The sequence below is a fragment of the Haliaeetus leucocephalus genome, unplaced genomic scaffold (assembly GCF_000737465.1).
Source record: "Haliaeetus leucocephalus isolate CR32 unplaced genomic scaffold, Haliaeetus_leucocephalus-4.0 Scaffold351, whole genome shotgun sequence".
NCBI classification, from domain to species: Eukaryota; Metazoa; Chordata; class Aves; order Accipitriformes; family Accipitridae; genus Haliaeetus; species Haliaeetus leucocephalus.
This window is the reverse complement of record NW_010972787.1, coordinates 7,920,384-7,936,245: the sequence shown is the minus strand read 5'-3', so window position 1 is coordinate 7,936,245 and position 15,862 is coordinate 7,920,384. Positions and strand designations below refer to the sequence as shown.

At 36.2% G+C, this 15,862-nt stretch overlaps 1 protein-coding gene across 2 annotated transcripts in view; it reads right to left on the bottom strand.

Annotated features, from left to right (window-relative positions):
• The window catches only part of NBEA (neurobeachin), a 510,633-nt gene that overhangs the window by 382,699 nt on the left and 112,072 nt on the right, over positions 1–15,862 (bottom strand). For both annotated transcript variants that reach the window (XM_010572746.1, XM_010572747.1), the window contains exons 6-8: positions 12,909–13,035; positions 8,358–8,477; positions 3,442–3,588 (exon numbers count right to left, since the gene is read on the bottom strand). In XM_010572746.1, coding sequence (XP_010571048.1) covers positions 3,442–3,588; positions 8,358–8,477; positions 12,909–13,035 — 394 coding nt within the window. The remainder of the gene's footprint in view (positions 1–3,441; positions 3,589–8,357; positions 8,478–12,908; positions 13,036–15,862) is intronic.

Here is a 15,862-nt window from a genome sequence, read left to right as displayed (position 1 = left end):
TAACATATTCTATATATGGTAAGAATATATACGGGATCCGTAAAGAAGGTATAAAGGATAGATGTTGCTCCTACAGGAATGGGAGAGAGAACAGAGAGAGCTGAGAATTACTCCAGCGCTGTCTTCTCCAGTACAAGAAGCTGTGCTTGATCAGGACCACTACTTAAACACCAGCAGCTCTCCCCTTTCCTTTAGCAGCAAGAGTGCTGCTTTTTGATTTACCCTTCACCCCATTTTGCTACTGCACGTTCAGTGATTGTACATAAAATACGATCTCAGACTATATGATTGGCTTAAGCAAATTTAAATTTTCAAGAGTATTTTGTGTGTGTTTGTATGTGCGTGCATGAATGCATTTTTACTCCAACCTTCGTACATGACAAAAACATCGATACTGCAGCACCGATTAAGAGCAAACTCAGATGCAGCAACATACGGAATAATCTGATAACTTGTTTTGAAATGCATACGGGAGGGTTAAGAGGGGTGGCGCAGACTTGGCAGGGCTATTAGGACATGGCTTTTAGTATTTAGTATTTCAAAGTAAACTATCGATTTGCTTAAAAAATACATTTTTATATTAAGGCATGCTGGTTACAACTAAATGCATTCAGAAGGTCATGTTGAGCAAGACCAGCATGGAAGTATTATGCACTGTTTCTATGTTACATCATTCTGTAATAAGCATGTAATGTGCAATAAATAATATATTATATACATAAATTTATGTAAATATTATATATAAATTATAAATAAAGATTATTTTAATGATTTCTCTAGTTAATCCTAAAATCATTTGCTTCTACCTGCATCACAGAATAGGGGTGGGACAAGGTGCAACAGATTTGCTTTTCTTTGTAGATCAAGATCTGCCTTCTCCTGAACTTTGTGGCTTTGGTGTTATTTGCAACATTACATACTACATATATTCACAGATGTGTGCCTACTGCACCGTCCTGAGCTCTGGTATGTTGGTAGAGTACGGAGATTTCTCTGTATTCCAGAGATCTTAATGGCAGTCATTGTAGACTAGGGACATTATGAATGATAGTGAGGGTAGCTGAATGAGAGGCAAAATCATATCTCTTGTCATGAACAAAGCAGGTAAAGCATTAAGTAAGGGATGGTCGCTTTCCCTAAAGAATCACAATCCTGAGATATAGTGGACTAAAGCAAGAATTGTAAATCAAAGGATCTACCACAGTCATACGAAAGAAAAAAATACCTGTATGAAGACATTATCCAAAAATTCTCAAGGATTTTGAATAATCCTCCTTTGGGAAAAAAGCTTTGGCATAACCGGAGTTCACAACGCATCTAGAATAGTTGCTCTTCTGGAAAAGTTGAACAGTTGATTCTCCCAGCTGGCTAACAGTACCAACAATTAGAATGAACAGGACATGTAGTGAACTACTTAAGAAAAGTTTCTGAAAGGCCAGTTTGCATCAGCAAGTTAGGTAAGAGCAAGAATGGGATTTCTAATGTCCAGCAATTCAAGCTACGTGTCAACTGAGGCTCCCTTGGACTATGAAATACCATACTGAAGTGTTCTGAACTGATGGACCTTTGCACCCGCACAGAATCTGAAAGAATTTACAGAAATAACTGTGACATGAAAGAGGCAAGCTTTTGAGCGAAAGCCACAATCAGTGCCCTGAGATTTCTAAATTACACCACATGGTTTCTTCCCTCTACGTGGTAGATGTTGGGTTGGAAGAAGGTGAGAAAAAAAAGGGTTCTGTTTTGTCTTATTTTTTGGAATAAGGAAGTTCAAGAAAGAAATTTTACTATTTCTAGGGTCCTGCTGTAGAAATCTGCTCTTTTTAACCACTATTAGTAAAATATACTTTCAGATTCTTAGACAGGGAAGGAAACTACTTTAGAGAGGAAGGAGGTATTAACTGTGTGGGGACACAACCTAAACCTAAAAACATGATATACCAAAGAAAAATATCCCCAAAGTATTAAATTTCATCTAACTGACATTTTAAAAAAGTCACTAAGAAACTACAGGTGTGAAGAAACGTAGTTTAAGGGAAACCTGTGAATCAAGCAAGGCAATTTGACAGCACTGTAATAAGGTTAGCGCAGTAACTACTGGAAATGTCGTTTAGCATGAAAGCATGTATGCCTTATGAACCCCTTCAACACTCACAAAATATTACGTAATAATTTTCACTTCTTGAAACAAATGAAAGCATTATTTCTATTTGATATCAATTCAGTATGCTGCTGCAAATCCAGGAACTTAATAAATTCATAAAGATTTACTACATTTATTATTAAGAGGCATAATGTTACATTACTTTCTTTTGTATGACCAAAAAAAACAGTTGGAGAAATATTTGTTCAAACAACATACAGTATTAAGTTTGGAAAAAAGTACTCCTTGTTTGCACAGGTGATACATTTCTCTTGACTGACTGAACATTTTTATTTTCAAGGCAGGTTTTAACCATCAACTGTATGCAAGAGACTTCCTCTTCTCCAAGTAACCTTGACATGTATTTGGCTATTCACACTACATACATACCATAAAAGACATTTTCAACTGTCACTGTCATTCAAGTGTTAGCTGTCATCAAATGATTTAGAGTAATCATTTTCAGCACACCAAATTAGTATTATTAGAATCTAAATGGTGATTTTTACTTGCTATTTTAAAAAGTTTTTATCTTCAGAGTATATGATATAGACTAAAAACCTGAAAGTCTACTTCAGATGATACTGCAAATTTCACCAATCAGAAAAAGAAAATTTGGGAATAATTGATGGTAGAAATTGAATAGTGTTTAGCTGGGGTTAGATTCATTTTCAAGCCTTCTCCACTAGGCAGTTTCTGCAGACTTCTGCAAAGTATCTGCTTTGTTCTTCTTGGTAAAATAATACTATACACAGCCATTCCAAGACATAAGTGATTGTTCATACTAGAGACCCAAGTTTATGCATGCACCATTAATTTGTCCAAACTGTCCCCTAAATGTCACTGGCAAAGCATGAGTAAAAAGCTCAACTTTTATTTCAGCAGAACTGTTTGAAACCGTGCATTTGAACTAAGTTGGTTTATTATGCCTTGTTGAATGTTAATCTGCCTTAACTCAGGTTTTAAACACAAACAATAGAGAAGAAAGTTACTCCTCTGGTATTCAGAACACCAAATGTGAAATTGCTCTAATCTGATTATGACCCAAACTCATAAATTTCACATACAAACATGTTTCAGCTATGCTTTAAAGAGACAACTTGCATCTTTCAAAAAACTAGTGGAAATAAACGTTAGTTAGGATACTTGAAGAAATATTCTTCTTTTGCTGAAATAAATCACATCACTCTACAAGATCCTAAGTGGAATATCTACATGCATACGTATACGTAACTTCCAACTATATCTATCAATTATTTTCTTTTTCCACTTTTATATTTTTTAAGATTCATTATTACCTTATATCCAGGTCCTAACTGATGTATTGCAAAAATCTGTGCTGGGTTGAGTGCTTCAGTGAATACATATACTGCTCCAAGCTGGCCACAGAACACTCTGTTAGCATCAGCAGTCTCCGAAGAGCCAAGAAAACATTTATCATAGCTCTGTATCAGAAAGAGGCAACGTTAATGAAGTTTAGTGATACAAACCATACAATTAAATAATATTCATGTACACCAACTGAAGCCAAAAAATAAAGGGAGACCGTAATTAAGAAAATAAATCAATCATTTATTACTTCAGTACCTGATTCCCTGTAGTGAACAACTTCATTTTGAATATTGTAGCATTAATTGTTTTACAGGTCAGTATTAAAAAGCTGTTATGACTGGCTGCTAGAATTTGTTTTTTTATTAATTGTACAACATACAACAGAGAAAATTAGAACAGTAGATTCAAGTACCAAATAACCTTTGCTATTGCCTTCTAGGAAATATGAAAGCCTTGAAGTTCCTTGTAATTATGATCAGAACTCCCACTGCTAACACACAAGAACAGGCGCTGAAATGCACTCTTCTTTCGGCGTTGTGCTAACAGGGCTAAACAGCTCTAGCAGAAAAAAACAAATATGAATTTTTCTAGTTTTCAACTGGTGCACAGTCTTCCTCTATGACCACAGCCTATAATGATTTGGTTTGACCTTAAACTCCTCTTCTGTCTTCTTCCACAGTCACAAGAGTTGTTATTTTCCTTTCCTTCTTCCAACAACTATCCCTCTGCACAAAGACCTTCCGCAATTCTCCATCTGTCCATTTCCTATTATTTCAGATTTGGAGTCTTTTTTGTGGCTGCTTTTTTTTTTTTTTCCCAATTGAGATTTATTTTACAATAATTACATTAAATTCTTCTGGTGCTTCCAAGAAAAAACACTTTCAGACAAAACAAAGTTTAGAACTTAACTGTCTAGAATAAAGAACTGGGGAACTGGAAAACAAGACGCAGCACAAGAGGGCAACAACAGGAAAGACAAGGATCTTTGCAACGCTATTCTTGCAGCTTCCTTGAGTCACGTGTACTTTATTTAATGGAAACAAGGATCAGGCCTCACTTTCCAAGCTGAATCAGCAAACCAGTAGAAACTGCATTAGGAAGCCTGCTTTTTCATTTTGCTTGGCTGCAGAGTTTTACCCTAAGAAAAACTTCTGTCAGTCTGGAGAATGGAATCAAATATGGTGAACTGCTACAGCAACTGATCTAGGTGGGTAAGCTGGTGATAAGGAAACGGGGACTCCGTCTAAAGGGTTAGTGGGAAGTCAAAGATCTGGAGCTCAGTTTTGCAATGAGGTGAGGTAAGAAGTAGCCAGGATTTTATCTCTGATTTGTCCTCCTTTTGACCAAATACCTCTTCTGATTTTTTTCCCTTGGAATTTCTGAATTTTTTAATAATTTTTTTTTGGACAAAACTAAAAAAAACTTCTGAAAAAACCCTACATCCAAATTGATTCACAAAGTCATATCCAGGATGCACAGTGCAAAAGATGGGCTATGAGACCACTTTGCCTACTGGTAAATCTAATGGTGAAACTTCCTAACAATTTTCTGAGATACATATTCCTGCCTATTACAAGGGTGTTTTCCTGGATTCTTCTAGTTATCATTAATTGTATAGCAACCATTGTAGCTCTTGATGGATTCTGACTTTTACATACAATGACATTCTAGGTCTGTTAACCTGTAGTAATTTCCAGTTCTGCTTTTTTCATTCTGACCAGATTACACTTTCCCATTGTCCAGTGCTTCACTCTGGATTAGGTGTTTCCATTATTTTTAATTGGAGAGGAGGGCTAACTCCTGATATTCTGGTAATTTTTATTCACTGCTGTTCCAGATGTCAAACAATCTGTAAACCTGATTGATTGATTGATTTAAAAATCAGCACCCAATGCTCATAGCTCATTTGGTCTTCCTCCAACTATCTCACATTTCCACAGTTTTAAACCTGACGGACACCAACTGATCCAAGTTTGTTTGTCTATTTCTGTACATCCCTGGTAGTATGTCATTAATGACCCTAAGATGAGATGACTGACAGATCTCCTTCTTTCAGTGTCTTGGTCCAAATCCTCCTATTTTATTTACATAGAAAATTAAACTCTTGGGACTTACGGACCTTAGGCTAAGGAGCCTATGAACGCACTCCTCTTATTTTCCTTTTTATGCCTTTTACACAGTTGCATTCATACATCTTTCCTGACTTTCTCCTACTTTCTATTCTATTTCCTCCTTCTGATTGTCGTGGTTTACCCCCAGCCAGCAACTAAGCACCACGCAGCCGCTCACTCACTCCCCCCCCATCCAGTGGGATGGGGGAGAAAATCAGGAAAAGAAGTAAAACTCCTGGGTTGAGATAAGAACGATTTAATAGAACAGAAAAGAAGAGACTAATAATGATAATGATAACACTAATAAAATGACAACAGTAGTAATAAAAGGATTGAAATGTACAAATGATGCACAGGGCAATTGCTCACCACCCGCCGACCGACACCCAGCCAGTCCCCAAGCGGCGAATCCCTGCCCCCCCACTTCCCAGTTCCTAAACTAGATGGGACTTCGCATGGTATGGAATACACTGTTGGCCAGTTTGGGTCAGGTGCCCTGGCTGGGCAGGAGAAGCTGAAAAATCCTTGACTGTAGTCTAAACACTACTGAGCAACAACTGAAAACATCAGTGTTATCAACATTCTTCACATACTGAACTCAAAACATAGCACTGTACCAGCTACTAGGAAGACAGCTAACTACATCCCAGCTGAAACCAGGACACTGATATAACAGATTTTTTTTATTATTAAACAATAGAGAGCTAATGATAACTAGCGTCTTTCATAACTTAGTCTATTATCGAGCGGAGAAAGTAAAACCTTAGCAGAAATTTAAAAGACTTATCTCAAAACATCTAAAGCTTGGTAAACCAATCCCACCTTAAGAAAAGGTCATACTTCTGTTACATGAAAAAATAATAAGGAATACTGTGAAGAAAATATGAACAGAAGGAGCAGCTCTTCCTTCTAATCATTTATCATTCAGGATTACAGATCCCCACACCATATAACTAGTAACTCAGCCCAGATCCTCCGAGACCTCAGCTGGCTTTTCAATCAGCACATTCTCACCTATCACAAAAATGTTTATATTACCAAGCAGGAACCATGCTCTGCAAGAACTGAAAGGCTTGCTTTTTCTTGCAAGTAGAAATGCTACCAAGAAAACAAAGAATGGTGATCAGAAGCTTTGGCAAGCAGAGCCCTCCTACTTTAATTAACATGTAATATTTAAACTCTTCCTTTCAAATCCAACTTTGCCTCTAGAATTTAGCAGAAGACAGTTAATTTCCTTAAGTGCAAAAGAGCTTCCTTATCCTGTACAGGCAGTCAGAAAGAATTGAGAATTATATTATAAATAAGAAATAAGAAAAGCGTAGCAAGCTGATGAACTAAGCACCTCTGAAAGTCTAGCACAGCTTTGGCTGAAGGCAAAGCACAAGAGAAAAATTTTGTCTGCCTTCCCCATCCAAAACTTTGGGCCAGAAAAAGTGCCTATTATCTGCATCATTAGGTGTAGACTCTCAAACCTTCCAAAGTAGAAGGTACAAAAAGAGAGAAAAAAAAATTTTGAAACCTATATAGATTTCATTAAAAGAACTTAAATATAAAAAAATATGAAAACGGATGCATTTCCTGTAAGCATACGCTGTTAATTTGAACTTGGTCCAATTAATACATACAGGTGTATTCACAGGTATACATGCAATCTCTTCTCCAGGTAAAAATGACTGGTTTCTGCCCATGGGACAAGCAGATGCAAGATCACTGTGTCTTTGCTCTGAGCTGACTAATGCTATGCAACTGTACGTCTCTCAATATCTTTGAACTGGTTTGGATGGCCAATAAGGGAGGACATCTCTCTGTAAAAGTTTACTACCCAAGAAACTTGCTCAGCATTTCAGGGATGAAATTTTTTAGCAGTTAATTTGTAATTGCTAACAATATTAATTAAATATTAATACCTTAACTCTTAGCACAGCATTTTTAATATTAGTCAACTGCCTATTTACTAATGTCAAGTCAAACAATAAAAGGCAAAATATACTTGTTACTGGGAGACAGATGTAACACTTCACACTTTGCTTAATTCTACATCTTGACACTTCTCCATGCTTCTGTTTTCTGGCTTTTATTTTTTGCCTCTCTATCTAACTTGTGGGTTTAAAACTGTAAACTCTGCACAGAAGAACCAATCTCTTACTACGCTTATGCAGTGCTTAAAACAATATGACAGGCTACTCAGTTCTACTGCAATTAAAAAACCTACTTAAAATCTAATGTTCAGTAACACAAAAAGCACAGAAATCTTTTAAACATTAACAAATATCTCCTTTTGAATCCAACACAGAACTTAATGTGATACAAAAATGAGTACTTTTGTATACATTGGCAGCATGCACAGTCATTTGGCAGAATCAATCAGTTTTTCTTAAGGACTTTTCTCAAGCTAAATCTGTAACTCTACCACATTTTCCTATGGAAAAAGCTAAGCATTCATCCATTGTTATCAGTGTCCTCTATACAGTATCACATACTAAAAACTTCAGCTATAACAGTCTCTCTAAACAAAATCTCTGAAAATGTCATTAAAATAGCTATGCAAAATACAGCCAAAAAACCCTCCAATATTCTAAAAAATATGAATATATGAAAACAATAATATTACATTTTATTAAGTACATAACTAAGGAAGATAGATTAAAGGAGAAAGTTAAAAAAAGAGAATTTGCAAAGATCTAGAGAAAACAAACATAGTACTTTTTTTTCCTTTTCCATTTTGCTTTAAAATGAAAAGCTATGAGAAAGGAAACAAAATAAAAGCTTACATCATTTGTGTTAACATGCCAGGCCATGTCACCATAGGATACCAGCTGACCATTCACATAACATCGTATTTCACTGTTTCTCCATCGATTGTAGATGTGTACAATGCTTATCATGTACCACTGGAAAGACATGGAAAATCAGTATAGAGTGGCAGTTTTTGTGCTATAAAACATAAAGTTAATGAACGGCATTACAAATAAGTGACCAGCCTCGTAAAGTTATACAAACAGATGAATCCTTGCAAACTCGTAAAGTTAAAAGTCAAGTCAGTGGAACTTCAAGTCCAGTCAGTAGAACCACACCTAAATGTAATGCTATACCTACCTGCATCCCTTTATGGGATTAGAGCCAAAAATGCATAAATATAATTAAAAAGTTGAACACACTTCCATTCCTGAAAGTGTAATTTAATTTAAACACTACACGCTGTAACACAAAACACAAATGAGTTCTGACGGGAAATCCAGTTCTATGTGCACTTACCTTAACAAATTCATATCACATATCTCTGCCTTTTCATCATAGCTCTCTGTCAGAAATTATTAAATCAAAGAAAACAATTTACAACAGCAAATTTTACAGCCCAGTTTAAGATGTCATCCTGATCGCTTCATATGATTTTCTTCCTCTATTCTTTACCATTCCACCAATTTTTGGACAACTGTCATTTCATTAAAAATGCATTATATAATCAAACAAAGAAAGCATCACAGTGAAATGCTTCCAAGTACAACTATGGTGATCTTCCAAAGAATCTGTTCAACAGGGACCATTATGTCCATGATGAGTAAGTTCAAGAAGAAAACCTTAAGTTTCCTTTAAAACCAAACCTTTAAACTCATCTAAGACCAAGAATGGAAATTTAACCTTTAAGATCTGCAAATCAACTCATACTTAACTATAATGGGTATCTGTATTATTTCAAAATATATACAAAGCAGATGGAAATGGACATACTGGAGAAAGTCCAGAAAGGGCCACAAAGATGATGAAGTGATTGAAGCCTCTGACACATCAGGAGAGGCTGAGATATCATAGAATCATTTAGGTTGGAAAAAGACCTTCAAGATCATCGAGTCCAACCATCAACCATGCCCACTAAACCATGTCCTGAAGTGCCTTGTCTACGTGCTTTTTGACTACCTCCTGGGATGGTGACTCAACCACTTCCCTGGGCAGCCTGGTCCAATGCCTGACAACCCTTTCAGTAAAGAAATTTTTCCTAATATCCAATCTAAACCTCCCCTGGCACAACTTGAGGCCGTTTCCTCTTGTCCTATCTCCAGCCACCTGACAGAAGAGACCAGCACCCACCTCACTACACCCTCCTTTCAGGTGGTTGTAGAGAGCGATAAGGTCTCCCCTCAGCCTCCTTTTCTCCAGACTAAACAACCCCAGTTCCCTCAGCCGCCCCTCATAAGACTTGTGCTCCAGGCCCCTCACCAGCTTGGTTGCCCTTCTCTGGACACGCTCCAGCACTTCCATGTCTTTCCTGCAGTGAGGGGCCCAAAACTGAACACAGGACTTGAGGTGCGGCCTCACCAGTGCCCAGTACAGGGGGACGATCACCGCCCTGCTCCTGCTGGCCACACTATTTCTGATACAGGCCAGGATGCCGTTGGCCTTCTTGGCCACCTGGGCACACCGCTGGCTCATATCCAGCTGGCTGTCGACCAGCACCCCCAGGTCCTTTTCCACCGTGCAGCTTTCCAGCCGCTCTTCCCCAAGCCTGTAGCGCTGCGTGGGGTTGTTGTGACCCAAGTGCAGGACCCGGCACTTGGCCTGGTTGTATGTCCTACAACTGGCCTCGGCCCATCGATCCAGCCTGTCCAGATCCCTCTGTAGAGCCTTCCTGCCCTCCAGCAGATCGACCCTGCCTCCCAACGTGGTGTCGTCTGCAAACTTGCTGAGGGTGCACTCAATCCCCTCATCCAAATCATTGATAAAGATATTAAACAGAACTGTTAGAGCAAGACCATACCTCTCTAACAAGAGCTTCCTTAGGTAGCACTCAAAGACAATTCAGATAAGCAGCCTGTCAATATTTTACACTGCTGGAATCTTTCAAGCTTAATCACCTATTGCTGAGTAAGTCATATTCCTACTCCATAGCACAGTACAATCAGAGAGATGAGGCATCACACACTAAGTGTTTCCAAAATGTGGAACTTATTTCAGTCTGTACTACAATTAGTAAAGGTGTTCAGGATTAGAAACACACACAAAAAAAAAGCTGTTTGCTTTTGACTGCAGTGCTTTCCTGTTTATACTTTTACAAGGACCGATACTGAGGCTGGAACTCAAGGAGTGAAAATTACTGGGGGTTACTAATACACAAAAATTTCACTTTGGAGTCCCAAAAAGAAGTATAGACATATTAAACACAACACTGCCAAAGCTAGGTTAACCCTGTCGAGAGGTCAATCTATTATACTACACCCACGTTTTCTATATGGGGATATGATGATCAAATTTCTCCTTGTATTTTTATAAATACTTGCTTTTATAATGTTGTTAAAATAGACTAATTAAAACCTAAAGTAACCACTTAACACATCTTAAAGTTTTAAATTAAGATGACCTATTATTCTGTGAATGGTGTCATATAACATAGTTAACAGTGGGAAGATCTTCACATGAACATACTATCTTTCTGGTCTGTGTGCATAAAGCTTTTGACCAGGTGGCTTGAATATATAATTTTACTGTCATTCAAGAAAAAAATTTAAAAAAACCATTATTCAGAAGTTTAATGAGGATTATGTTTCTGGCAAAAGCTATTGCTGAAATGTCTATGTAACCAAATGGCTAGAAAATAGTGTATCTGATGACAAAAATCACACTTCTCAAGTCAGCATTTGGACAGCAAGCTGCTCTGTAAATGGGTACACATTTTTTGAATACATATCTACACATTCAATGCTTGCACAGTGGAACCAATGTAATACCTAAATAACATGAAAATCAAGCTACATGTTAAACACTGTATGTTTCGACTTATTAGAGCCAGGAATTGTATTTGACAGGTTTTCTTTCATCCATTATGTGTTATGTACCTTCTCACATACATGTACACACAAGTTACTAATGGAAAAAATACATCATATGAAAACACTTGTAAATATATTCTGGAAGATTTATTTCAAATACTTTCTACATCTGACATAAGACCCAAAGTGTATGAAGCATGATCTTTGAGAAATATAAAAAAGGCATAAAAGTTATATTTGGACATACTTCAGCAGATCAGCAGATTACGATTTGAAACTGATATTCATATAATTAGATATACATGTACTAGTATTTCAGAATTAACTATTTTAAGTAGAATAGCAAGAGCTAAAATGTTCCAGGGATGGCATGAAACTAGTCTTTCATAATAACAATTATCAAAAGAATATCTTGCTAAAATATGAAAGACTGCTTTTTCATCAAGAAGAAATGATCAGCTAGATCCCAAAAGCTAGTTATCAATAATATAATCCAAAAGTTAACAATTCCATTTGTTCCTAGGTTGAGTGTTTATAAATAGCATTAGGCGTGCTACTTCAGAAGAAAACTGAACTCTCATCAAAAGTCTTTTCTGGCTATAAAATTAAATAAAAATTGCAAAACAGAACTGATTCATTTCAATACACTCAGCAGATATGCGTTTATAAGGCTTTATACATCCCTGAGTAATATGCTAGAAAAAGACATTACTGTTTTAAAAAAACACAAATGACCTCAAAGCTACATGACAGAATTAGAATTGGTGATTTCAAATCACAAACACATACCAAGAAAAATAGTAGAACATAAAGCTGATGAGTGTACAATGGCACTCCCTCCCTAAGAGATTTGTTTCTCAAAACAAAACAAGCACTGAAATTCAATATACAAATTCTAAGACCATAAAAAAAGAAATGAGCATCACAGCAAAATATATACAAGGCTGCTATCAATGACAAACACATAATGCTTGCTGTACGGAAAAGTCAATTCTTCAGTCAACTAACTGAAATATTGAAGCCAGCAGAATGATTGTTCTCCTAGGACTACTAGGCATACAGTAGAAATGAACACTATTATGATCTGGAGAAATAATCAAGATTTACTATGAAAAATGAGAAATCCCAAACCACCACTGATATAGAAGAAAGTTCAGAGCCTTATATCCCCCAGCAACAGATAATGAAACTCTAGCACTGCCAGCAAAATTGTTCCAGACATTGGCACCAAAGTTACTAAGTACACAATGTTCAGAAATAGAATGATGACCTTTTAAACATAAAATACAACCATTTGAAAAATAGTCAAAATTCTTCTCTATCTGAAGTTAATTAAGCAGTATTTTTAAAAACAAGTTGACTTTATAGAAGTGTTACTTTATAACTTATTACATTTTTTATTGAATTGATTCTGGTCTGTAACTGACCATCAAAGAAGCTACTTATAAATTTGAAATTTTTAGTAACACTATGGCACTAAAGGGATTTTAGCCCTTCATCCCAGAAGCACTTTGTCACATTTTCAATGTTTTTCTTTATTGTAAATACCACTTTGCTTACCTTGCGTGGCTGAAAGTCATACTTCACACAGTGCTGGAAACCTTTGCCTTTTGACTTCAATGATGTAACTATTAAGCAGTTGCCAACAAAATGAGCAGAATACCCAACACCTTTGCTAGTGCGGAAACTGAAAAGAAAGAATTATTAATGAAATTGGAAAAAGGGGAATTATTGTGTAATAAAAAGGTCCAAATATTACTTTAAATTGCCATGAGAAAGAAAAGAAAATAGTACCTGGAACGGTGAACTTAATTTCCTTTATATCTTCTCTCCCCACCATTTCTTGGGGTGGGGAGCTACTAACCTTCATCACTTACTTTATTCCAGGCTACATTCTGAAAATCAGTACTTTTTTTTATCCTTTACAAAAATCCAAGATGGTAAATATTGTACCTATCAGGTTTTTCCCTCAATTTCCTAATTCATCATCATTGAAAATAACATATCTGATTTAAGCTGTAAAGAAAAATCCATCACAGAACAAATGTGAGATGCCTCGCAATTTTATGGGGTTCGGAGAACAGTGTGGCCTGTATGACTTACAAATTTGGATTCAAGGTAATTACTATGCACAAGAATTATTTCTGTTTCAAGACATGATTTAGTTAGGCTAATGATCTATGAAATTTTAATCATCTGAGTTGTGGATTTATTTTCATTAGTCAAATTGATAAAGGACTATAATTTTAACAAAGTATGTTTAGTAAGAGTTTCCAGCTTTCTTGTGACAAATATCATGAAGACAGATAATGCAGAAAGCTCAGACATTTCTCTACTTATATTTGAAATCAAAATAATTGTAAAAAGAAATTCTGGACTTCTTAAAAAAAAACATTTTGCAAAGGTAGCTGGTGGAAATTCATGAATGATGTTATAGAGAGCATTTTTAAAAAAGGAAGTCCATATCCACAGCTATGTCACTTATTCCCTTCTGAAAAGCTAAGTACAATAATGAGAAGTCTGCTATCATTAGTATGGAGCTCACTTTGTAAAGCTTTTAGTCTTTTTTTTTTTTTTCTTTAAACTCATTACCAATCAGGTTATGAAAATAACCAATGGCTGAAATACAAGGTCTAAATGGTATACTTAATCCATAAATTCTGAAATGAAGCTTTGCAAGTATAAGAAAAAAAAGACACTACTAATTTTGAATACTTGTATATACTCCTGTAGCCCACTAATTAACACTTTCTCAGTTCCTTAATGCAGGTGACTTATAATTTTGTATTATTACAATAATGATCCTTTAAATTGCTTCATTGTTGTAACATTTTCATCAAACACTTTAACTAGGTTTTTCCTAGTAACATTAAGAGGTGAAAGGCACAGGCAAATACTAAGTTCAGATTTCATCTTACTTAATTGCTGCTGAAATTCTACATCTTTCACCTACCCTACTACACAAATACAATCTTGATTTTAATATGAAAAAAATTGCATAGTTATAGACCTAATTCCATCTTCAGAAGCTTACAGTTAAATCTATATGTGTATATTACTGAAGGAGAGAATTAGATTTTCCTCTTTCCTCACTGTCAAAAATACAGCTGATAAACCATGACCTTCTGAAAAAAATAAACACATTACAAGACAGGTGGTGGGACTAGACCCTGAGGTGGTCAGAGCTCAGATGTTCTTCTCCTGTGAGGGAATTTTTAAAGGTCAAAAAGAGGAATTCAAATTCTCAAATTCTAGAAAGCCACTTTTGTTACAATTAATTAGCATACTTGTATTAAATGTGGAAAACAGAGTGATCAGGCTAAACAGAACAGGAGTAGTAACATCTATAGATGACTCTTCTCCGCCCTAACGGGTCCTTGCACAGAGGTCCTTACTTCCAGTCTTGAGTTCAGTCATCTTAAGAGCTGCAGTATAATATGCCTCATGATCTCTGATCATCTGTTGGCCCCGAGACATGCCTTGGTTTGCTCTTTCCCTTTAGCAACTTGTTAAGGTGCTGCAGAAGCTTTATTTTCCCAAATTCAGGCTGTCGTTTCCTCATTCTTCTATCTACCTCTATACGTCATACACAATTCTCTCTCCCCTCAAGCTGCTGCACTGGAAAGGATCGTTATTCCCTGCCACAGCCCTTTGTACAGGCTTCCACACAACCCTCCTTGCCAAAAAAGGGCACACCCTTTAATAAACCTAAAAAAATCCTCTTTAAATAAACCTAAAATATAATCTAAGAATGAAGAGAAAAATTACATACTGTCCATCACCACTGACCTCAACAGTGAAGACAATTTATAACACCGCCATTCCCCTGCGTCTTTTGAAGACTATTTTTAACACGGATCAATGATGGATTTCAATGATCTGGCTTCCACAATGACCCCATAGGCAGCTATACCCCACAACAAAAGGGACAGTGAACAGCCTCACAGGAGAGTATTACTCATATAGGTATATAACCTGCATTACCCATATAGACAAATAACATGCACGACCACAGTACTGAATTTTGTACAATAAGATGAAGGTTAAAAACGTTAAAATACAGCTTTTACAGTAAGAACAACTGAGTGTGTTGTGGGCTAGTTTGAAACTTTCATTTACCTCCTTGGGGCTCTATGCCATTCAAAGAAATTTGCGGCAGGTAGTTGCATCTCTCACAATGCCAAATTTGTTTCTCAGCAACATGTCATCTCTACAAGCTAAAATGGTTTTGGCTAACAGAATCCTATTCTGAAGGATATTGAAAAAAATACACAGATTCACTATGTTCTGACATATGGTGTACTATTATTTGATTAGAGATGTCAAATATTTTTTTTTAAATTACCAGCAGCCAATCATTGTAAATACCATCATGTTTTTACCTGATAAAACATTATTAAAATTGTGTAAAATGCATCCTACCACTTTGAACAGGGGGTAATAAACATTTTGTATTCACTGAAAACACCCTGTAAAAAAAAAAAAAAAAAAAAGGTTCTTGAAGAAATGCCTAC